Source organism: Neophocaena asiaeorientalis, unplaced genomic scaffold (assembly GCF_003031525.2).
Source record: "Neophocaena asiaeorientalis asiaeorientalis breed wild unplaced genomic scaffold, Neophocaena_asiaeorientalis_V1.1 scaffold400, whole genome shotgun sequence".
Classification (NCBI taxonomy): domain Eukaryota; kingdom Metazoa; phylum Chordata; class Mammalia; order Artiodactyla; family Phocoenidae; genus Neophocaena; species Neophocaena asiaeorientalis.
Genome location: NW_020175089.1, coordinates 1,614,915 through 1,639,019, shown reverse-complemented (window position 1 = coordinate 1,639,019; position 24,105 = coordinate 1,614,915). Strand labels below are relative to the sequence as shown.

The following is a 24,105-nucleotide window of genomic DNA, read 5'->3' as shown; positions in this document are numbered from 1 at the left end:
TTTGAATAAACTTCTTGACAATATTACGAAAATATCAGAAGAAAACCATATGAAACTCAAACTATCTGAAAAGGGAAAAACGCTAGTTATTGTTTAATATGATATACAAATGTCAGAAAAGTCAGTTAACAAATCTTAACCAAAAAAAGACTGAATCTAAGTTACCAATTTGCTTTCTGTTTTAAAAATTAAACAAAAAAAACCTAAAGTAGGTATCTCACAAGGCAGGAAATATAATACAACTGAGAAACTAGGACACAAAAATTTGTTCTTAAATTTCCCTAAACATACAGTAAATGCATGAAAAACAGAGAGTCTTCATGAGCTCCCTGAATATTAAGTTCCAAATATGATGCATGAACTATAACCATAGCTTAGAAAAGACAAATATAGGGAGGGACTCACTTCTAAAGATCTTTTGAAATACTTTAAGGATATATATTTAATTTCACAGCTATTTTGTCAAATCTGGTAGGATTTATTAGTTCACCCTACATGTAAAGAGGAGCAAAAGCTTATGTGATACATTTAAGATTATGTAACAGTTCAACATTTTAACCTAAATAAGTTCTAAGCCACTGAAAGGACTCAGTGAAATGATACAATCACACATATCAGGGGCTCTCTTCCTTAAAGGGCCACATCATAAATATTTTAGGCTTGTGGGCCATATGATCTCCATCACAACTACCCATCTCTACCACTGTAGTGTGAAAGCAGTTACAGAATACAAGTAATAAGTGCATGTGACTGTGTTCCAACAAAACTTTATTTACCAAAAAGGGTGGCCTGCCCACACACAAGTTGGCTGATCCCTGACAAATATTTGATCTGTAGGGAGATTACAACAATGGGAAAATAATATGAAGAGAAACCACATAAGCCCTTTCAGCTTTGTTAAAAGGATTCATTACCGATCTAAGAAAATATGACTTTGACACAGTAGTTACAGGTCTCTGTCCAATTTATGTCCTTACAAGGACACAAAGACACATTTCCACTGTGACCCCATGTAAGAGTAGTTCTGTGACTTAAAAAGAAAACGGAAATTATGAAAACATTTATAAGTGTTTATTTTCCAATTATTTAGGAGCTACCGTTTCACTCTTAAAAAGAACCCTCTGCCAATATAATAATAAAGGGCATATTTACTCACCCATATCTTGCCAGAGATGCTAAAAAGACCAGCCATTCCAGACATCCTAAAAACATAAAGAGAAGGAGAACCACTGGTGATGTATGGTATTAAAAAACAAACAAACAAACACAAGATTCAAGTCACAAGGACTACTCCTCCACTTCTTGCAATACATTGTCCTCTCTCCTGGATTCATTTCCATCCTTATAGAGCTTAGACCCCATGGTCACCATCTGAACTACTCTGCTGTAAATACGGTCAAGTCCCTGATCCTTTCTCCCTGCATGGTGCATGCCTGGCGAAATCCCTAACCCTGAGCAGCTGAATGTCTCTGGGGAAAAATCACGATCTCCCCTCACAGTCACAAACCTCAGCGAGCACTCAATACGGCCCAGTCCCACTGTAATCTTTTAGGCTCTTACCTGAGATGAGAGCTCCTTTTCTCTCCCTTCAAACTTTACACACCCTCCCCTCCCCATCCACTCTCAGCTAACAAACACTCCTTGTCTGTCACTGTGAAACCAGAAGCCATTATGTGATCTCTCTTATCTTCCCAGCAGCAAATCTGAGCCTGGTGTACAACTGCATCCACCTTCTCCTATTGCAACAGAGAAAGGCTACCTGCCTGAGCACAGTCCAAACCCTCCACTCGTGCCTTGCACCCCATCCCTTCTGTCTTGCTAATGACTTGGTTTTTCCTGTCATCCCATTTCCTGCATCAGTAATTTCTTCCTCTCTGCTGGATCATTTTCATCTGCACGAAAACAGGTTCTACCCTCTCTCATCTTTTGAAAAGAGCATCACTGGACCTCAGACGGCCCTCCAGCTTAGCTTCACAAACTTCTCCAAAGAGAAGCCTACGCTTGCTGCTGCTTTTTCCTCACCGTATCTTTAACGCATTCAAATCTGGCTTCCATCACTACTGCACTATCACTCCTTGTCAAGGCCACAATGACATCGCACTGCTTCACTCAATGTCTCTATCTCAGACTTGATCTCTCTTAACCCCTTGGTAACATGGGACACGAGTGACTATTCCCTCCTTCTTGCGCACCTTTTACTTGGCTTCTAGGAAACTGTGTACCCTCGCCTGTCCTCCTGCCTCACCGGTACTCATTTTCAATTTCCTTTTGCTGACTCCTTCTCTACCCAACTTCTTAACTTTGGAGTGTCCTGTGGCTCAGGCCCAAGCACTTTTCTTTTTCTCTTTCTCTAGGTGATCCCCTTCCTTCTAAAACTTTAAATACCATCTATATGCCTTGTATTTGTGTTCCTGAATTCTCCACGGAGACCCAGCTCCATGCATCCAACTTGGCAGCTCTACAAAGAAGTCTGCATCTCAAACTTTACATGTCCAACACTGAACCCTTGATTTTCTCTTGCTCAAATCAGTAACTGGTACCAAGACCATCAAATTCTCAAACCAGAAACCAAGGAGGTGTGTGTGTGTGTGTGTGTGTGTGTGTGTGTGTGTGTGAATCTTCCCTCTCCTTCACCTGAGCAAAGTCTACCTTTAAAACATATTTTATTTTAATAGTAAAACAATTAGTAAAACATTTTACAACTACATTTACATCATAAAAAAATTTAAATTTCATTTAAAAGTATCAATTGATAGTGGTGTTGGATTCACATTAGCAATCACTACATGATCAAAGAGAGTGCTTTCCTTTGCTTTATTACACAGTTATTTCTATTGAGTTAACTACTCAAGTTTCAGACTGCTTTATTTTTTTTCTCCAGGTATACTCCTTTCTTTAGGGCTCCTAAAGCTTCAAACAATTGTTCCTTCCTATCTTTAAACTCAGTCCTGTCTCAGTTTAATTCAGCATCTATTAGCAGACATTGATTTCAATCTTATTCTTCTTAGCTATTATTATGACATACAGGGAAACAAAAGAAGCATCAAAGCTTAACATTTGCCAAGTGTTTTTTATTTATTAGGGGCCATGATTAGCACTGAATCTCAGTCTTCAGGGAAGAGCTGGGAAAGTGAAAAATATGATCTCATCTTCCATTTAGAGACTAAAAAGCCTGCTGTTAGTGGGCTCTGAGTGATGCTAAGTTTAATCACTTGGTTAACCAGTGATTGAGACAGACCTCTCCAGTGGAAATGCAGTTTTCCCTTGGTAATGGGTAGGTCATTTGTGGGGTGATATGTTGGCACCATACAAATACCCATTACCCCACAATCTTCTGCCCAAGAGTTTTACAAGTATTGATGACAATGGCCCTGGTCGGCCATCATGCTACTTTCATGCATCCACTCCACACAATTCCTATAACATTTAATAAACTGTAATATTATACTTATGTTCGGTATTCGGAAGGCATCTGAAGTTGTATGGCACTTAATTTAAAAGGCTTTAAAGGCCTGTTCAGCAGTCACTTGTTAACAGCAGAACTATAATTTTATTAGCACCAGCTTCCAAGTCTGTAGTGGTTCCCAACTTTGGCTGCTCCACAGGAACACGAGGCTGCCCCACCAGTACCAGTGTAATCAGAGTCTCTAGGATGGCAGCCAGGGGTCAGTAGTTTTCAAAGTCCACAGGTGATTCCCCTGGACAAGCAAGGATGCAAACCACTGCTCTCAATCATAGTAATGGCACTTCTTACCACTTCAAATTCAGAAAGGTAGAGTTTTGGTGAATCAATAAGCTGACTTTACAGTTCTCTGAAAATGTGAAGAAAGTGCAACACTGTCAGTTTTCGCTAGAAAACTAGTGCTCTTGAAACTCATAATTCCTTAAGAAGAATCCAACATCACAGACCTTAAGCCACACTGCATGATTTTTGGGAAATCGAGTCCAGAATAAGGCATGTTTTCTGCCCAATTCTCAAAGAGATCACACTAATATTGGACCCCCCCCTACGGGGTCCAAAAGTGGCCTTAAGTAAGTTTCCCTCAGAGAAGAAATTGACATCATCATGAAATACTAATGATACTCAGATATTTCAAATCTATCCCTAAGCCATTTTTTTCAACCAGAAATTTACTGAATTTCCCAAACTACACAAAAGTAAAAGTTTCAAGTAAGAGCCCAACCATCAGTCATGTCCATCTTTCTGCAAAAGTCACACAAAAGGGTGATGGAGAGAACATCTTTATAACAGTTACACACTTCAAAACCACAAGCACCCAACCCAAGGGTATGTTAGCTAGAATTATGTAAGATTCACCTTTTAATTGTGTCCTGTGTCCTGCCAGGTCCAGTAAGGAGGGCTCTCACCCAGCTGGCAGGCCAGGTGTGACAGTCAGGCGCCTCCTTCCCCCATCCCTACCCCTGGCCCCCTGCCTACTGATGAATGTCCCTGAAGCTGAGCGGTGAGAGGTGGGAGCAGACAAGTGGCCCAGGTGGGCAGCGGGAGGAAAGCCTTGTTTGTATGTTATAACAATGACAGTGATGCTCATGACAATGGGACTGCTCAAGCTCAAACCATGTCAACAATGCGGATACAGAGCCTCAGCAAGACTGGACATGAGAATCTATTTGTTGGCCCTGAGTGGGCAGCAGCCGGAAAGTGAAAGTGCCACTGGATCCCTCTCCCTCTCCTCTGCATTACAGCTCCCATCTTACCTGGTCCATCACAAGGAGGGAGGCTGGGTCAAAGGGTGGCCCAGTGTGGCAGGGATGCCAGGAGGGGACAGAAGGAGCTCTGGGGTGAGGAGTGAAAAGAGAGAAAAGTCTCACAGGCGCACTCCAGCCACCAGATGTCAGAGGTTCTCCAGGCCAGGCCAAACTACAGGAAGGGAAGCCCCAAGCAAGGGGAGCTGAAAACTGAACACGGTCAAAGTGATGACTGAAAACGCTTAATCCCTCTGTCAGTCAAAGAAAAGCTGCTGTGTCTTCAGTCCCCATCACTAAGGAGGCCCAGCACATTACTGGATTCTGGGTACTGGAGAAAAATGCATGCCTCATTAAAGAGGTCTTGCCAATCACAAGGAAACAGAGCATCCATGGGTGCAGTTGCCTGGTCCTGGTATCTCAGTTTGGCATGGAGGGGTGGCAGCTGCTCTTTGGGGGAAATCTCTCTCACTTCACCTGAGGCAAAGCTGCTGGCAACAGTGTCTCCATTTAGAGGCTACCCTGAGTGCCTGAAGGAGCTCTCCTAAATGCCACCAGTGATGTGCACCACAGCACCGCCAGTGTTCAACCTCAGCACCCACTCTGCACGGCCACCAGTGGTGGCCCCGCTCAGCAGGCAAAACTCAAGGCCATTCTCACTGCAATAGGATGAGGCCAACCTGCAATACGGACCTCAACCATGTCCCTCAGGAAGAAGTTAGAATCTTATTTCAGTCTATTATCTATTGTAACCCGCCCAAAGCAGCTTAGAGCAACCTGCTAATTTTTGTCATCACCAATAATCACAGGGGGATATAGGCCACCCCCACCCCACTAGAGAGACCACTCCCACTACCTGCAGCCCAAAGGGGCACAAGGCACTTCAGTTAGGTTTTGCAGCCCCCATTCCATTGGTCTGGGTGGGGTCAGATGGGTATAATAATAGGGTATTGTATTTATGATTTTTAAAACGAGTTCTTACCTTTAACAGAATGACACATTTGGTATCTCTTTCAAAACAATTGATTAAAAAAGCTATAATTTGATGATCATTATAGGTGGGTAAAGGGTACATGGGGGTTATTGTACTATTTTCTGTACTTTTATGTATGTTTGAACGTTTCCATAATAAAAAGTGAAAAAAAAATTGAGTTCTTGTACAAAAATATAGAACAAAGTGGCTCATACCATTATGATTTGTGTATGATTCATACTTGTTACAAGCAAAATAACATGTTGCCTTAAAATACTACCAGAATATAATAAGGAAAAAAATGGAAATGGATGAATTCCTAAAAATGCCACACATCTACTGGTAGCTACAATTTCCAAATTCAATACATCATTCCCAAGATAAGTTAAAAGGCAAACATTTGGGGCTTCACTGGTGGCACAGTGGTTGAGAGTCCACTTGCCGATGCAGGGGACACGGGTTCGTGCCCCGGTCCAAGGCAAACATTTTAAAAGGAAGGTCTGAAAAACATACATTTTTCAAAGGATCACCTGCAAGTTTAAGAATTAATTCCAAGTTTTCTACATTCTCAGAACTCATAAAGTCTCAAAAATCCTGTGGATCAGTCCCTTTTCCAGCCCACTTTCTAACCTTCTGGAATATGAAACCCATACACCATCCAGTGACACCTCCAATTAACAGCTGGGTTGCCACGCTATACTTCTTGGCTGAAGGCCCAGATTCCTACCCAAACACCTTGCGCCACCATGGCTGCTTTTTAGCAAGGTCTGCAAGGTCCAGTGACTCAAAATTTCCCTCAGTCTCCTTAACTGGCTGCGGCCATCTTGGCAAGCTTGTCTCATGATGACCCCTGCAGGGGCTCGGCGCGGTGGGACGTGGAGTGGCAGGCACGCTGCCACCGGCGCGAGATGGCTTCCAGCATGTGGGGCAGATGTTTAAAACATATTTTAGATCCACCCATTCTCTCCATCCCCACTGCCACCACCCTGATCTGCACTGACACCATCCCTGGGCTAGACTCTGAGACAGCCTCCTACCTGTCTCACCTCTCCACATGGCCTTCTCCACTCTCTGCTCACCACGTGCGCTGCTAAACATCCCAGCTCCTCACTGGCCACAGGCCTGCATGATCTGCTTCCTGCCCTCCTCGCTTTCTCAGTTTACACTCCTCTCCCTCCCTTTCACTGGCCACCTTTCTGCTCCTCAACACACGGAGCTCTTTCCGATTTGGGGCGTGTGCGGATGCTATACCCGTTCCTGGGAACGTTCCTCCCCTGCTCGTCACCTGGCTGGGCCATGCTGTCTTTAGATCTCACTTGCAGTCCTCCCTTCAGAGCGACCTCTCCTAGCCCCCATCTAATGTCTAATGCAGGCACGCTCCCACAATTAGTCCCTGACTTAGTAAAGGTTTATTTTTTGTTTTTTTCTGAACAGTCCTTATCTAGACTATGATTCTTTACATCCCTAGTTTTTTTCTTAATCTGTCTTACTTTAAGTCACCCGAGGAGAGCAGAGGGGTCACATCTGTCTTGTTCACTGCTGCACATCTAGCACTTGGAAAAGTACCTGCATAAAATCAGTGCTCACATATTTGCAGAATGAAATGCCAGAGATGAGCTGCTTTTAGAACAAGCCATGTATTTCCTATAAATGCTACCAGATTACTTATTCCTGAAATATGGCATGATTTGACCCTATTTCAGCAGGGATAGTCCTTACACTTATATATACTAATATAAAATTAATTACAAATATGACAATTCATTCAAAATTAAAACTGTGAAAAAGTTATGGCTTGGCCTTATCTGTCTCACCAAGCATTATACAGTTTGCCATTATGGCCAAAAGTTACCCCAGCAGTATTCTGCTAGGCAGCCAAAGACACCATCAGTCTTATTTTCCACATGGATACATGAGCAATTCCTTCATGAACTATAATTCAAGAAACAGTTGCTCCTCTATCTTATGAATAATTTATACGGAAGGAAGGATGGTAAATGGTGTTCACCATATTTTGTAAAGAGAAAACAGGTGACATGGTGCAAAAGTTAGAGGAGAGGATTTCTGTAACCCACCTGAATCTGGGTACTTAATTCCCAGTATCCTAACAACCAGGTGAAACATATGTGGGTCACAAAACCAGAAACACAACATGGGCCAAGCATAGGCATGTGTAGTCTGGGTAACCAGAAGTGAATAGAAGAAAAATGTAGACTGTCAAGTTCTATGGGTTGTTAACTTGAGACCATCTGTTCTATTAATAACACCTTGTCATTAAAAAACAAGTTACGTTAGAGAAGCCGGGGATTTCCAGCCAGTCAGAGGCTCAACTGATTGCCACTTCTTCTCTAAGATATAGTTCTGCAGGTCTTCATAGATTCCTGGGCCACGGTAACGGCGGAATATCCCATCTTTTGCACTGTAAATTATAAAAACAAATAGAAAATAAATCCATTAAAATATCAAGTATTACAGACAATGAAAATCAAAATAACTATTGGTTTTACATGTGAACTCCACTCTGAATTTTAACTTGGCTCAAATGAAGAAAAAGAAATGTTATAGTTAGGTATAAGTCAGAAAGCATGCATAAATACTTATCTAGTACAAATGAGGAATTCCAAAACAGAAAGTATTAAATATTCTATTACTGCACAATTTGTGACTATAAGCAAAGTCCTTGGCACTGTCTAATCTGCCAAGTTACTTTTTATTATTTTTGCAACCAATTATTCCGATTTTTCTCTTATAGCAGCAAAACAGCAATTGTTATCAAGTTTTAAAAAATTGTATCCACATTTCCAAATCTATGTCATCCAAGTCCCTCCCCTGAAAATTAACAAAATGCCTCTTAGTCTCACATACGCCTTTCGTCTTCCCTCCCTCTCGCTTTCTTGCCAGTCAAGCTTTCTAGAGGAGGAGTCTACACTTGCCATTTTCTCCTCTTACATTACTCATTCAACACTCCTGCAGTCAGGGGTCCTGCGTCCATGACTCCATGGAAACCGCTCATATTAGAGGTCTCCGATGACTCTTAAGTGCCGTATCCACGGAGCACTTTTCTGCCATTTTTCCTGGGTGGGTCATTGGCACTGTCCACTGCTGAGCCTCCCTTCCCTTGGCTTTTATGACATGAGCTCTCTGGACTTCTTCCTACTACTCTGTCCATCCCTTCTCATTTCCACATTCCCTGTTTCCCTTTGCAGATGTCCTAATGGTGGTCAACTCAGGTTCTATCCTTGACCTGCTTCTCTTCCCAATGTATCTATTTCTCATTGTCTATATTTCTACTGTTATCTAAACCTCAGTATGTATCTCTAGCCTAGATCTTTCTTAAGAGCTTTAGATCCTGAAATCAAGCTATCACCTAAACTTCCCCATTTGGAATTAGCATAAACCCTTCACATTATCTTCTCTATTCTGGCCTCTATCTTCCAAACTTCACCTTATTCTAACGGTTCCTCAAAAGCTTTCACTAGTTAAGAATGGCCCATTGGTAAGTCATCACAGGCTCCTTCTTCCTTATGGCTAATCAATCACCAGTTCCAATGATCCTATCTCCTAAGTATCTCTGGAATCCATCCCTTTCTCCTTCCCCCCTCTCACTACCTAAGCCTCTCTAGCCCCATCACCCAGGATGATCCAGCTGTACCCTATGGGCCAGCCACAGAGAACTAGTTACAGTTCTCTGAAGGTTATCTCCTTTTCTCCCGGGCTTTTCCATGATACATCCTCTATCTGGAAAGGCCTTCTCTACCTTGCCTGCTTAACCTATTCCTTCCTATCTATTAAGAATCATCCCATCTTTTACATCATCAGAAAAATCTTCTTTGACCTCCTCACCTATTTGCTACTTGAAATTAGGTTCCTTTCTCTGCAGCACCCTGAGCATCCCTCTCTTCTAATCACTATCATTCAGTGCAGACCAGTCTTTCTCCCTTCAAACGCTAAGCTGCATGAGTGACCATTATGGAAAACAACTTAGAATACTGGTACACATCTACTGATTTCTAATCTTTGTAAAACCAGAAAATTATTTGAACTTACTGAAAAAATGCTGGGAGGGTAGTGACAAAGAAGCGGCCACTCAAACCTACAAGAAGCATAGACAAAAAAGTTACAAGTCAAACTCAGACTAAACCAAGCATCTAACTTAAGGTGCAAGAACAAACGGCCTTGAGCTTGTTCTTACAACCACATTAGCAAAATCTTTCCCATTACTGAATCACATTTACTATTTTTTTAAAATAAATTTTTACCCATTTTTATTTACCTAATACTTTCTAGTCATGACATACAACTTGCTTATCTTTGATGTGTTAAACTAGAGTTTTCTGGCTTGTGTAATACTTAGAATTATATGGTGGCTGAAAGGATAGGTATTAGAAACATGCAATCTGGGTTAAACAACTAAATTCTCCATTTACTAGCTTTGTGTCCTTAGATAAATTACTTAACCTTTCTGAGTCTTGGCTACCTCATCTATAAAATGGGGATATAAAAGCCTAACTGAATTGTTCTGAAGTTATATTGGATCATTATATCAAGTGTGTAGCACATAGTAAAGGACGCAATAAATAATAATAGGTATTATTACATCAGTCATACATTTAAAAAATAATAAGGAATACGAAATAAGTTATGTATAATCTTTGCACATTTATAATATTTGCAAGTACTGTCAACGGATTCTATATACATTAAATAGATTTTTTTCAATTTGTCTTGGCAAACCTTTACTGAACACTAACTACATATCAATTGTTATGCCAGGTACGTGTGAAGACAAAGATAAAGAAAACCCTTAGTCACTCAGCAAATATTTACTAAGCACCTTCTTTGTTCTGGGCACTGTGATAACTATTCAAGATATAGATAAACAAAAAATGCGTACAGTCTAATGGCAGAGGGAAAAACTTAATCAAAATAATCACAACCATGACTACAAACAGAGATTGATGATATTAAGGGGCATGCAACAAAAACCTGAATGATATAGGAGTAATGAGCATAATGCTCTTTAAATGTTTACAAATAAATAATGTTTATGTGGGCACCAAAAGTGAGTAAGCCTGGTTCTGGCAAAGAGAAGCAAAGCTGAAGGCTATCTCTGACCAGCATGGAAAAATGAGACATTATTTTCACCTTTCTCAAAACTTCTGCTTTTCCCATTGAAGAACAATCTGGACAAAATCAAACAGCTATTCAAATAAAGTGGCTCAAATTTTACATCTCTCCTGTCTCACCTGCAATTTGAAACACTGAAGCTTTACTTTTAATAACACGGGAAATTTGCTTATATTCATTCTATAAGTTAAACCTATATTCAGTATAATAATTATTAATTAATGATGAGTCTTCCAAAAAAACAATTACTATTTTTTTTCTGATATCAAACCAAGAAGACTCTAAAACATCCCTACGGCACTTAAAAGAAAAGATAGTATTCTGAAGGTAATAAAAATCAATTTACAAAAAGAAACATTTACTACATACACTTATCATTGTACATCTGGGGGGAAAAAAAAAAAGGCTGTACTGGCAGTTGCAAAAACACATGTGACCTGAGAAGTCCACTGAGGATTTAACAAGCATGTTCACCTCTAACATTGTTTGGAAATACAGCCCAGCAGGGGAACAAGGGTATTTTTTAATAAATTTCCAATGCTTAATTACTAGGGGAAAAAGCATTGGTAATCCTAAACTATTATATGCTTTAAGCTTAAAATAATTATTGCAAACAGTTTCATCTCATTTCTCTCCTAGCTAGAGATTCTTATGACCATTCAAAAATTTTATCTAAGGAGTTACAGTATTAAGGAATTATGCTTTGTTTATATGGCCTTTTAAAGTAGAATGAACAAATAGCATCCCATCGCTACCTCAAGTTTCTATTTAGATTTTATTTTTATCAGAATAAATAGGATTTCTAATAAATGTTAGGTATCACTGAAAGCAGTATTTTTAACTTGTTCCTTAAAATCCTTCATGTGATCTTGGTCATCATTGGCCATGGCAATAAATAAAAATTGGCCTCTCCCATTGCGGAGCACAGGCTCCGGACGCGCAGGCTCAGCGGCCATGGCTCACGGGCCTAACCGCTCCGCAGCATGTGGGATCCTCCCGGACCGGGGCACAAACCCGTGTCCCCTGCATCGGCAGGTGGACTCTCAACCACTGCGCCACCAGGGAAGCCCAAAAATAAATCTTAAAAGTAGTTCATAAAACATTAAATTATACAAAGTCTTAAAAGTAGTTCATAAAACAAAAAGACAACCCTCAGAATGGGAGAAAATATTTGCAAACGAATCAACGGACAAAGGATTAATCTCCAAAACATACAAGCAGCTCATGCAGCTCAATATTAAAAAAACAAACAACCCAATCCAAAAATGGGCAGGAGACCTAAATAGGCATTTCTCCAAAGAAGACATACAGATGGCCAAGAGGCACATGAAAAGCCGCTCAACATCACTAATTATTAGAGAAATGCAAATCAAAACTCAATGAGGTAACACCTCACACAGTTAGAATGGGAATCATCAGAAAATCTACAAACAACAAATGCTGGAGAGGGTGTGGAGAGAAGGGAACACTCTTGCACTGTTGGTGGGAATGTAAATTGATACAGCCACTATGGAGAACAGTATGGAGCTTCCTTAAAAAACTAAAAATAGAATTACCATATGACCCAGCAATCTCACTACTGGGCATATACCCAGAGAAAACCATAATTCAAAAAGACACATGTACCCCAGTGTTCACTGCAGCACTATTTACAATAGCCAGGTCATGGAAGCAACCTAAATGCCCATTGACAGACGAATGGACAAAGAAGATGTGGTACATATATACAATGGAATATTACTCAGCTATAAAAAGGAACGAAATGGGTCATTTGTAGAGACATGGATGGACCTAGAGACTGTCATACAGAGAGAAGTAAGTCAGAAAGAGAAAAATATCATATATTAACGCATATATGTGGAATCTAGAAAAATGGTACAGATGAACCATTTGCAAGGCAGAAACAGAGACACAGATGTAGAGAACAAATGTATGGACACCAAAGAGGGAAACTGCAGGGCGGGGGTGGGATGAATTGGGAGATCAGGATTGACATATATACACTAATATGTATAAAATAGATAACTAATAAAAACCTGCTGTATAAAAAAAAATAGTTCATAAAACACATTAAATTATACAATATGAATTTCCAGATTCATGAGCCAGCTTACCTGGGGTTAAACTCCACTTCTGCCTCTTAGTTTTTAATATGAGACAGTTAATTTAAACTCTCTGGGCTTTAGTTTTCTTATTATAAATGGGCATCACAATTTCTATCTTGCAGTATTGTAGTATTAAGTGATTTTATATTTATATAGCACATAGAAAACAGGGTCTGACATATAGGTACTTAATAAATGTTATTAATTTCTTTATTTAAATCTCTGATTCGAAGTTAGAATAAAATAAGAGGATGTAACAAACACTAGTTTAGTCTTAAGTGCTTTGGAAATTGTGCCTTATTTTGGATAACATAACTTAAAATTTTATAAATAAATGCACCCATGAAAATCAATGCGAAAATAAAAAAGAAACACAGTGATGGATGGTCTCTGAGATTTCTGCATCTTTCTCATTCAGGCTAGACGGTACAACAGCACACTTGTTCCCCAAATGGCCACATTAAAGGGTATAAGAAATTTATAGTTTTTGATATGAATGTCTTCTAATTTTTAATACTGATACTATGAAATGTTAAGGGAGACCTTCATCACCTGAAAAGTTAAACCATGACCACCTTGGAACACAGAAGCACCATGTAAGGTCGTGGCTTTATGATTTAAAAACAAGTATAGATATTAAAGAATTAAAACAGGGCAGCAGCTCATTTCAAGGTTTGCATAATGGTTCACTGACACAAACTTCAGAAAGTATGGAAGAAACAAGCACACCTCAAATACTTAAGGAGACATCCCAAAATTTCTACGGTACCTTTTATACTTTAAGGGTAACTTCCACTTTAAAATGAAGACTGCACTGCAGCATAAAATGACAATAATCCAAAATGCAGAAAAAATTTTAATTTCTTATTAGCAAGCTTATCTTAAACACATATAGCAAAAGAAAAAGAAGAATTAAAGATTAGAGAAATAAAATTTATGGCAGGGAACTAATTTCATATGCAAAAGCACAACAGAAATTATTTAAATTTAATATTAAGAAAATGGGGACAGCTACTAGCTTTTGTTCTATCATTTATTAGCTGTTATTTTAGGCATGTTACTTAACCTCTCTGAGCCTCAGTTTTATGAATAATAATATATAAATAGTTTGTTCTTCCTAGGATTGTAATGAAGCTAAAATGTGTGTAAGTGCTTAACACAATTACAGGCTGAAGTAAATGCTGCTAAATGTTTTTTTTTTTTATTAATTTTTATTAGAGTATGGTTGCTTTACAATGTTGTGTTAGCCTACATTGCAGAACAAAATGAATCAGCCATATACATACAGATATCCCCTCCCTTTCATACTTCCCTCCCATTTAGGTTACCACCAGGCATTAGGCAGAGTTCCCTGTGCTTTACAGTACGTTCCCAGCAGTTGTCTATTTTATACATAGTATCAATAACGCATATGTGTCAATCCCAGTCTCCCAATTCCTCCCTCCCCACCCCTTTCCCCCTTGGTATCCATACATTTGTTCTCTACGTCTGTGTCTCTATTTCTGCCTTGCAAATAAAATCATCTATACCATTTTTCTAGATTCCACATGTATGAGTTACTATATGATACTCGCTTTTCTCTTTCTGACTTACTTCACTCTGTATAACACTCTCTAGGTACATCCACGTCTCTACAAATGACCCAATTTCATTCCTTTTTATGGCTGAGTAATATTCCACAGTTAGTTATTATCACCAAAGAGAGAAGTAGAAGGAAAACAATTTAAAAAAAAAAGTAGAACTAATCTTACCTACCTTTGAAATTGAAATAAAGTTGTCAGTATAATAGAATACAAAAGACTAAGTTTTACAATTATAAAATTAAAATATCAATACTAACTAAAGTACAGTAAACTAAATTGTCTTCTATAATAAATTAGTGGCTTTAAAGACAGCACTTATTCTTGACCATGGTAAGGGTCTGGTTTACCTCTCATCTAGTGCAACAGCAATGGGTGTTCTCTGAGCAGTTGCTCTTTTCCTGTCCTGGACAACTAAGCTCATCCGCATGGAACAGAAGGTTCAAGTATATACTCATTGAATTTAATTTTCCAAAGTCAACTCAACTGAAACATCATCTGGCCTATGCAGTATTAAACAGGCAATATAATGCAATCTAATCTAAGGCCTGTGCTCTCCTTGACTTCTACATCTCAGCTGTAAAAATGCAGTGTCTTTATAATCCTGAAATCTTATTTTCTATTTCAAATACCTAAAAAATCTCTTATTAGAGATACCAATGGAACAGTTACAGGCATAACTAAAGAGTATGCATTAACACCTCAAAAATTCTTGCTTTCCCTTCTTTTTAAAAAAGAAATGAAATTATCCCTAACTAGCACTCCTGTGCACAGCAGCCCTGATGAAAGATACAGTAATGCAGATCTGTACCCAAATATCAATCTGTATACAGAAATATCTAGTAAAGAGCTCAGCCCTGGGGAAAATAATATCATTTTGACGGTTTCCCACTCATTCAGGAGGTAAGATTTTGTAAAAATGAAGTAAATACTTAAATAGCTTCCAAGAATAGGGACAAGCTGCCCCAGGGGTTTGCCACATAAGGCATGTTCTCTTCATTCAGCTTTTAGGACCCCATACTTCTCCATCTCCTTCCTGCTTCACTGGCTTCTCCTTTTCTGCTGCTTGAACTTCTTTTCTTCTAAATGTTGTAATGCCCCAGTTCTCAATCCACAGAACACTTCTCTGCACACACTCCCTAGGTAATCTCAATTCGTCCCTTTGCTTCAAATACCATCTACACTGATGATCCTTAAATGCCTATCTCTAGCTCACCTCTATTTGGATTTCTATGAAACATCTCCAAATTAAACCCTGTCCCAAACCTGATCCTCCTTCAGTCTCCTCCATCTTCTTTCCTCTCACCAAGTGCTACAACCAATCTACTGGGAAATCCTTTAGGATATTCCACCCAAATGCCGTATCTCCAATCCAGTCACTTACCACTGCTGCTACTAGTGCAAGCCACCATCCTCTCCACTCTGGGCTATTGCATTAACCTCTGAACTTCTCTTCTTGCTTACACTTCCGACCTCCTACAGACAATTTTTCACACAGCCAAATGAATACTTTTAAAACATGAATCAAATAATGTCACTCCCGTGCACAAAACCTTCCAGTAGCTTCCTTTCTATCATACTTGGTATAAAACCTGAACTCCTTGCCATGGCCAACAACAGCCTAAATGGTCTGGTCCCTAGCTCCTTCTCCAGTCCCATTTGTCTCAAGGACCCCACTGGCTACCATATTGTTACTCAAATAAGCCAAGTACTCCTACCTGCACATGCTGTTTGCTCTGCCTGGAATGCTCCTCCCCTAAACCTTGTTGAAATTCATTTCCTTAATTTGTCAAGACCTACAGTTGCTCCGCGGCGGGAGAGGCCACGGCGGTGGGAGGCCCGCGTACCGCAAAAAAAAAAAAAAAAATAGCGGCTCCCACCATTTTCTACATTTTTACCCTGCTTTCTTTTTCATCATAGACCTTACTACCACCAGACATTATTTCCCAGTTTTCTTTTGTGATTGTTTATCCCCTTCACTAGAATGTAAGCTCAATGAGGAGCCAGGTCTTTTCTTCCTTATTCACCTGCACCATTATTTACCTGCATCATTCGTCTGTATCACTGCTATCCAGAACAGGGTCTGGTGCATGGTATCAACTCAAAAATTGGTTGCATAAACATATTATTTCTAAATGCTATTAAAATATTATTTGAAAGCATGAGGTTTATAATTTAAAGTAAAATTATAAACATAAAAGTTTTATAAACATAAAATAATCTAAAGTGAAATATTCTCTAGGCCACTCAGTCATGTGTGTAGAATTCTGGCTCCTAATTTTTACTTATCAGTTACAGGTTTTCAGTTGTTATCATTTAAAAGAATTCTAGAGCCTCTACTTTAAAAATACTAAGACACAAAACAACCACATTTTGTTTTTTGGACTTTGTTTCTTCACTAGTTTCATAGGACATCAGACCAAAGACTTTTTTTCTTCTTCTTTGAAAAGGTTTTACACTTATATAAATACTATGAGTCAATGATAAATTTGCTTTTAATATATTTTGTCATAATCAATTTCTCTTACTTCATTATCGAAAAAGCATTTCATCCATTCACAATGGAAAAATAGTTTATAAGTCTACATTTTAGGAGGAAAGACAGTATTCAGTTAGACTTTAGATCTGTGAATCCATCACAAAGCTAACTGTTTAATTCGTTTAATTCAAATCATGCTGTGAATTCACAGCAGGTATGCCAAAAGGCTGAAATGAGAATAGGTCGGCTGCATGTCTAAGAAACTCATCATAAAATGTGTCTGGTGCCCACAAATTAACAAGGACTCAAACTATTAAAAACACAAAAACAAGTTTACCACAGATATGTCATTGCAATGATTTGACCTCCAAGCAGGAAAACTAATTATAATAGCCCAAATCATGAACTAATAACTATAACTGTCCATCTCTAAATAGCAGAGAGGCAGAAGTGGTTTTGTTTTAAATGCTTAAAAAGGTTGAGGCCTGAGGACTCATGGCTTGTAGCAGAAATCTCTCTCCATGGGTTTGTCAACACATAGATCTTAACGGACACCATTCATTTTGTTGTCCCAGTAACTGGTAATTCATTATTTTGTGTTTATTGAACTCAGTTATTACAGAGAAGGAATAGCTACATTTCCACACCTACCATCTTTTTCCCCCTTGTGAAAGGATGCAATAGGTAGAAATTAAATATAGATAAGAAAACAATTACTTATAAAGTTTTAAAATAGTCAAATTTGAGATTTAAATCATAAAAACCCAACTTTTCTCAATTTATATATAATACACAAAGTTACATAAAGTTATTTTTAAACTATAAATACAAATTTACTGTATCTTTTCAGAATTAAAGTCTCCTTTATCTCCCTCTTTTGAAAAATTATATCATTAACAACTAATAAATGTAGATGGTGACAGAATTAGAAATTTACCATTCTGGAGCTCTTAATAAAATATTTGATTCAGGTAAGATCATTACAGATCTTAAAAGTCTAAAGTATCACCCCACAGATTACTTTCCAGCTACAAAGTAGGGTCTTTTCTTTACAACTGAGATGTTTAGTGTCATCACCTTAACCAAATGCTCAAATTCAACATCACTAATAGTGACAGTACATGTCTTACGATGGGATACAATATAAAGTCACAGCATCACCTTTCCATAAATGTCTAATCCAAATTATGCATTTACACTGAAGTTCAAGATTACAGAAAATATAAGAACAAGTTAAATGTCACCATAAGGAAACATCTAGGCAAATCCTTGGCCTGTTCTCTTCAGAATATCAATGGCATAGAAAAAATGGAGGACTATTCTAGATTAACAGAGACTAAGAACACATAACAACCAAATGTAATTGGTGAACCATGATTGGATCCTGGTTTAAAAAACTATAAAAAGTCATGTGGGAAATAATTAGGGAGATTTTAATATGCTGAAGTATTGAAGAGTGAAGTCTCATGATGTCTGCAACTTATTTTCAAATGACTCAGCAAAAAAATAATATAAATATATACACATATGTATGTGTAAATACAAACACAGACAGATGGCAGATATGCTAAAATATTATCTTGATTTTAGGTGGTCAGTTCATGGGTAATCAATATTCTGGTCTTCCAACTTTTCTGAATGCTTGAAAAAATTAAAATTAAAAGCAACTAACTTTTGCATTTAATGTTCAACATTTACAGTACCTGGTTCTTGAATGACATCTACCTTCCCCACACTGATCTGAAGTATTTCACCATTCTTTGCAAAAGTCTCCCATTCTGAATCAGTCTGCTGACAGGATGGACACCAAGGGGCATAACTATAAAAGAATAATAGCTAATCAATATACATACATGAAAAATATCTGTAAAACAAAATAGAGAAATAGAGTATTTAAATTGACAAAATAAATTCTTAACTAAAGGGAGACACAAAAGCAAGTTTTCCCAAAGTCATTAGACAACGAAAAACAGAAGCACATTTCCATCCTAGAATTTAATATAAATATTATGAATATATATTTATATATTATTTATATATTATAAATACATATTATTATATTATTTATATAAGTATATAATATTTATATATATATATTTTTATATATATTCCAGGAGGAATATCAATTCCCTGGGAAAAAATTAGCCAAAGTTTAAGATTTTTCACAAATTACTATAATACTTAAAGTATTTTATTTCAATGTTATTGCTACAATCAACCCAAATTTTATCACTTTCCAGATAGTTTTTGATATTTGAGGGTGCACACTGTTTTGAAAGTGCTACTAAAGGAGAACAATTTTCACAAGGGTGCCCCTAAACTAGCCAAACCAGTTTCAAATCCATCAAAGCTACAAATCTGATGAGCAAAGACCACAAGATCTGCTAGTGGGTCCCCAAGAACGTGAGTCATTTCCAAAGATCTGTGGCAGTTCTGAACCATTTCGAGAAAGAAAGCAGAAGCTATAGGCTAAACAAACTCTACCTGACACTTAAGAATTAGAAGAACCTGTGTCTTCAATCAGAACTCTGCTTTTTACATTAAGTTTTTTCATTCAATACGCATGAACTGAGCACCAACCAAGAAGCTGAGGCTATAACTGTGAACAAGACAGATGTGCCTCCTCTCCTTAGGGAGTATACAGTCCAAAGAGGTAATTACAAACCAGGTGGCAAATGTGAGTATAGAAAAGATGGTATAGAGACACTCAGATGCTGGGTGATCTCAGAAGGGCCTAAAGAGAAAGAAGCAACTGTGCTAAGATCTAAAGGAGGAGTAACAGTCAGAGAGGGATTAAGGAACATTCTAATCTAAGCAGAGAGAACAATGTGTGTGAAGGTGCAGAGCACTGAGCATTTAACTAAAGTTGTATAAAGAGTTAGCACTCTATTTGAAGCTCCATGGTTAGCCCTAAAGAGGTAAGAGAATTCTGATCAGATTCACATTTTGTAAAATGCACCGAGCAGTTCTGTGGATAATGGATCAGGGAAGAATACGATGGAAGCAAAGAGAAGAGGTAGAAGGCTGGCCCTCTCTAGCTCTATCTTTAAGAAAGACTAGTATAGGGGTTCCCTGGTGGCGCAGTGGTTGAGATTCCGCCTGCCGATGCAGGGGACACAGGTTCCTGCCCCGGCCCTCCCAAAAAAAAAAAAAAAAAAAAAAAAAAAGACTAGTATAGCCAATTCCAAGATCATTCTAAAAGGTCATTAATCTTCCCATTATAGCTCACTGTCCAATCCCTGAGGTCCAGGAGACATGGACCAGAGAACATGGTCCAAGAACAATCTGCTGACATGACATCTTTGAATGTGGATTTTTCTATAAACACTGTATACCTACACTTCCAAGGCAAAGTACATCCTGGTATAGAGTAAGTGCTCAATAAATGTTTGCAGAATATATAAGTGAACAAACTTTAAAGAAAATTATATTCTTCATCTGAGAAAATAGTTGTTTTCTACATATTTTCTAAATATCCAAATGGCAGATGAAACTGGCAAGCAGTTGGTAAACTCTAGGGAAAAAAGGAACATTTTATTATTAAGTACATTTCAATAGGCATTTCAATATATTGGATAAGAGTTCTGCCAGAGGCATCAGAGAGACCAATTACAAATTAACCATGTGTCTTTGAGCAAGTTAATAATCCCTCCATGCCTCAGCTTTCTCAACTATAAAATGGGATAATAACAGCAGCTACCTTAGAATGTTATTGAAAGATTAGACGACACATGTAAAGCAGGCACATATTAAGAAAATCATTAATGTAAATGACATTTGTAATATACGCCTGGTTTCAGAGACATTTTTATGATGCGTTAGCTCATCTGAACCTTATGGCCTCACTGTTGTAAGGCAACAAGGCAGATTCAGAGAGACTTGCTGACAGTCACCTCAGACCACACAGAGCAGGAACATAGATGGAGGTATTTGTGTGATAAAAATGTCCAAGGAAAATAAGATCCGACAGAGAAAGACAGAGAGACAGACAGTAGGAATAAGAAAGACATTACCAAAAGAAAGGAAGAAAGTTTGAGGTACAGTTTAACTTCTGATCCTCTTTGCTTTGTTTCCCTAGAACTGTTTCTGCATACAACTGTTTCTGTATACAACATATTTGCTATATCAGTAATGATTAAATCATGCAAATTTCATCATTTTAAAAAATCCTAGTCCCTAATCTCTAGACAGACTATTATATAAATAGGGATTTTGGTGAAACTGACCCTCAAAATATGCAAATGCCACTGAGGTAATTTTAGATACTCCATTTTCTTTGTCGCTGTTACCCACTGGTCTGTGGCACTGTTAATGCCATTATTGCTAAGATTTAATCAGAGTTTATTGTGCTGGAATGTACCAAGGTCATCCATTAACCTAGTGTATTCTTTTGGTGACGGAGATAAAGCAGCCCTGAGTCTCAGAAGTGGGAACTGGTCCATTGTTGTTGCAACTTTTTAAACTATTAGTATTCTTTTGTGTCTAAAAGATAGTCATTTAGGATCTACCATGACACCTGCTAGAGAAATTTCACTAGAATGAACACTCCATGAAGGCAGTGACTGGTGCATTGCTTGTACCTAGAACAGAGCCTGGCACATTCTAGGTCACAGTAAATATTTATTACATCAATGAACAAAGGGGAGGTGATAGTGATTATCCTTAGTACCTAAGAAAATATATACAGCTGTTTCCTTCAGTGATATACTAGCTCGTTATTAAAGAACAATTAAAGTCTATTATTCATTCATTCACTGAGTCAAAAAGTATTTATTGAACACCTAGAACTTGACAGTTATTAAGGTTCTGTAAACAGGAGGAGGAAAAACTTTGTTCCTCTACTTAAAAGCTTATCATCTAGAGGAGGAGTAAGACAAAAACCAAGTACAAAAACATATAAATTGATTATAAGTTATGATAAGGTCATGCTAGATACAAACAAGAAAGAATTTTCCTGGGTGGTTGGGGTACAGAGAAGGCAGGGCACCTGTATGAATGGTAAGGAGTGTCAGGAATGAACTCAAAGCGATGTTCTTAGTTTGCAGAAATTACAGAGATGCTAAGTCATGGGTGGACCTCTGAATCCCATAGGGAAAAGGCCTCCTCTTATATGGGTCAGGGTGCAGGCCAGTTGAAAGCGTAAGCATGAGTCAGCCAGGCTCTGTGCCTTCCTCCAGGCTCCCCCACTATACAACTACTCTCCTCAGCTTGCACTGGGGATTGCAAAGCTCAGGCCAGCATTCTAGTTCTGGCCTTGCCCACCACTTACTAAGGATATGGGTTAAAGCTGTAACCTCCCAAGTTTTCGTCTCCTTTAGTTAATGAGAATGAGAATAATAATTCTGCACCAGATTTCTGGGATGCTCAAATTCTGAAAGAGGGCATTCTGAATTGCTTACACTGATGTTAGCAATGTAACTATTTACTGTAATGATGATGACGATGGAGAAGATGTGGATGATTACCCTTTGTGGAAACAATGTGAAATCAAATACTTCTATGTTAGCCTATAAGCTCCTCTTTTGCATGCTTTTAAATTACCCATAACAGTACCTAAGGCAGTGGTTTCCAGTCAGAGGCATTTGGAAGTGTGTATAGGGGATGGAGGTTTAAATATTTTTGATGTCACATGACTACTAGAATGTTATGGGCAGGGGCCAGGGATGCCAAAGGTTCTGCAATGTGTGAGCCATCCCCACATATCAAAGAACTGTCCAACTCAAAATGGTAATAGTACCCTGGTGAGAACCACTGAGGAATGCTCAATAGAGGAAGCATTCAACAAACATTTGCTAAATAAACAAATGCTACCTATGCTACTTATTTCCTTCACAGCCCAGCAGACATGCCAGTCCCTTGAGATCAAGAAATGTAATTTATTCACTTTCATCCTCCCAAGTCCCCAACCCTGAACCTGACACATAACAAGCATTTAATGACTATCTCTTATACATTCAATCAACAAATCACCACTATCGATGAAACTGCAAGAAATTATAACTATTTGATATGGGCAAGTTAAGGCAATGATGTTCTCTCCAAGTATAAGAAGGATACTAGAAAAACAACGCTAAAAGAGGAAATAAATGAGGCTTTTCTCCATCACCAGATGACTAGTTTCAATTTTGAAACATGATCATCCCAAGAACAAAGTCAGAAAAAGTATTGCTTTATAAAGATTTCTATGCCTTAGAGATAAATATTTTAGATATTTTAACCCAAAGACATATTTTTCCTCTAGATATCAGTTTAAAGTATGTGGGTCAAAATTAAGCTTTGTAGATATCTACTTATGTCTTTGGGGTAAAAAAGCCACCAGAACAGCATTATATTGTATATTTTTGTGTTTCAAAAGAACAAAAGTAGTATTCTCAAGCACTGATATGATGGGAACCAAGCAAGTGTTTAAAACAGCAAAAGGTTACAAAGCAACTTGAAAGAAGAACAGTATGAAACAATGGAAAGAGAGAAAAGAAAACATCAGAAGGCCTTTTAAAGATTAGATAATCTTCCCTAACCCAAGAAAGGACAAACTTTTCAACAGAGGTTAAGAGGAAGAAAGCACAGCAAACCAATTATAGAGACATGGCAGAAACAGGGGTAAAAAGTATAAAAGAATGTATGAAAGCAAATAAGAAGAGAAAAACTGAGTGTATAAAAAATCCACAGAATTAAAGAAAATGTTAATAGTAATGGGAGAATTTTTCAGGTTTTAAAAGGTTTCAGAATAAAAATGTGAATTACTGCAAATATAGTTTTAGCTGATATTTCTCCTTAACAGAGAAGTGCTTTTTTAAAAATTGAAAATTCAATTGCAAGAATATAAAAAAGTGTTTGACAGTCAAAGAAAACATAACAAATTAAATTTTACATTAAGGACTTTTCATGTCTCAGAGCAGACAAACACTGCTATGTGCTTCAAAATAAATTATTGATACCAATCTAACCAGGAATTGTATTATAGGAACTTTGTACGAAGTGGGATCAAAAAGAAAAAGTCCCCAGAGGAGAGGTAGCATGTAAACAAATGAACAAGTAAAGAACTGTCATTCAAAGTAATGTTAAAATTTTAATATTATCAGAAAGACTCCTAACTTGCTTCTTTTGAGAAGTTAAATATATCATCACCTGTGGATC

The 24,105-nt window shown here is 38.0% G+C and overlaps 1 protein-coding gene across 1 annotated transcript in view; it reads right to left on the bottom strand.

The window, feature by feature from the left end:
* Positions 1-24,105, bottom strand: part of TMX4 (thioredoxin related transmembrane protein 4) — a 43,132-nt gene that overhangs the window by 16,489 nt on the left and 2,538 nt on the right. Inside the window, exons 2-5 of the mRNA XM_024764224.1 lie at positions 18,672-18,787; positions 9,725-9,770; positions 7,968-8,096; positions 1,157-1,202 (exon numbers count right to left, since the gene is read on the bottom strand). Coding sequence (XP_024619992.1) covers positions 1,157-1,202; positions 7,968-8,096; positions 9,725-9,770; positions 18,672-18,787 — 337 coding nt within the window. The remainder of the gene's footprint in view (positions 1-1,156; positions 1,203-7,967; positions 8,097-9,724; positions 9,771-18,671; positions 18,788-24,105) is intronic.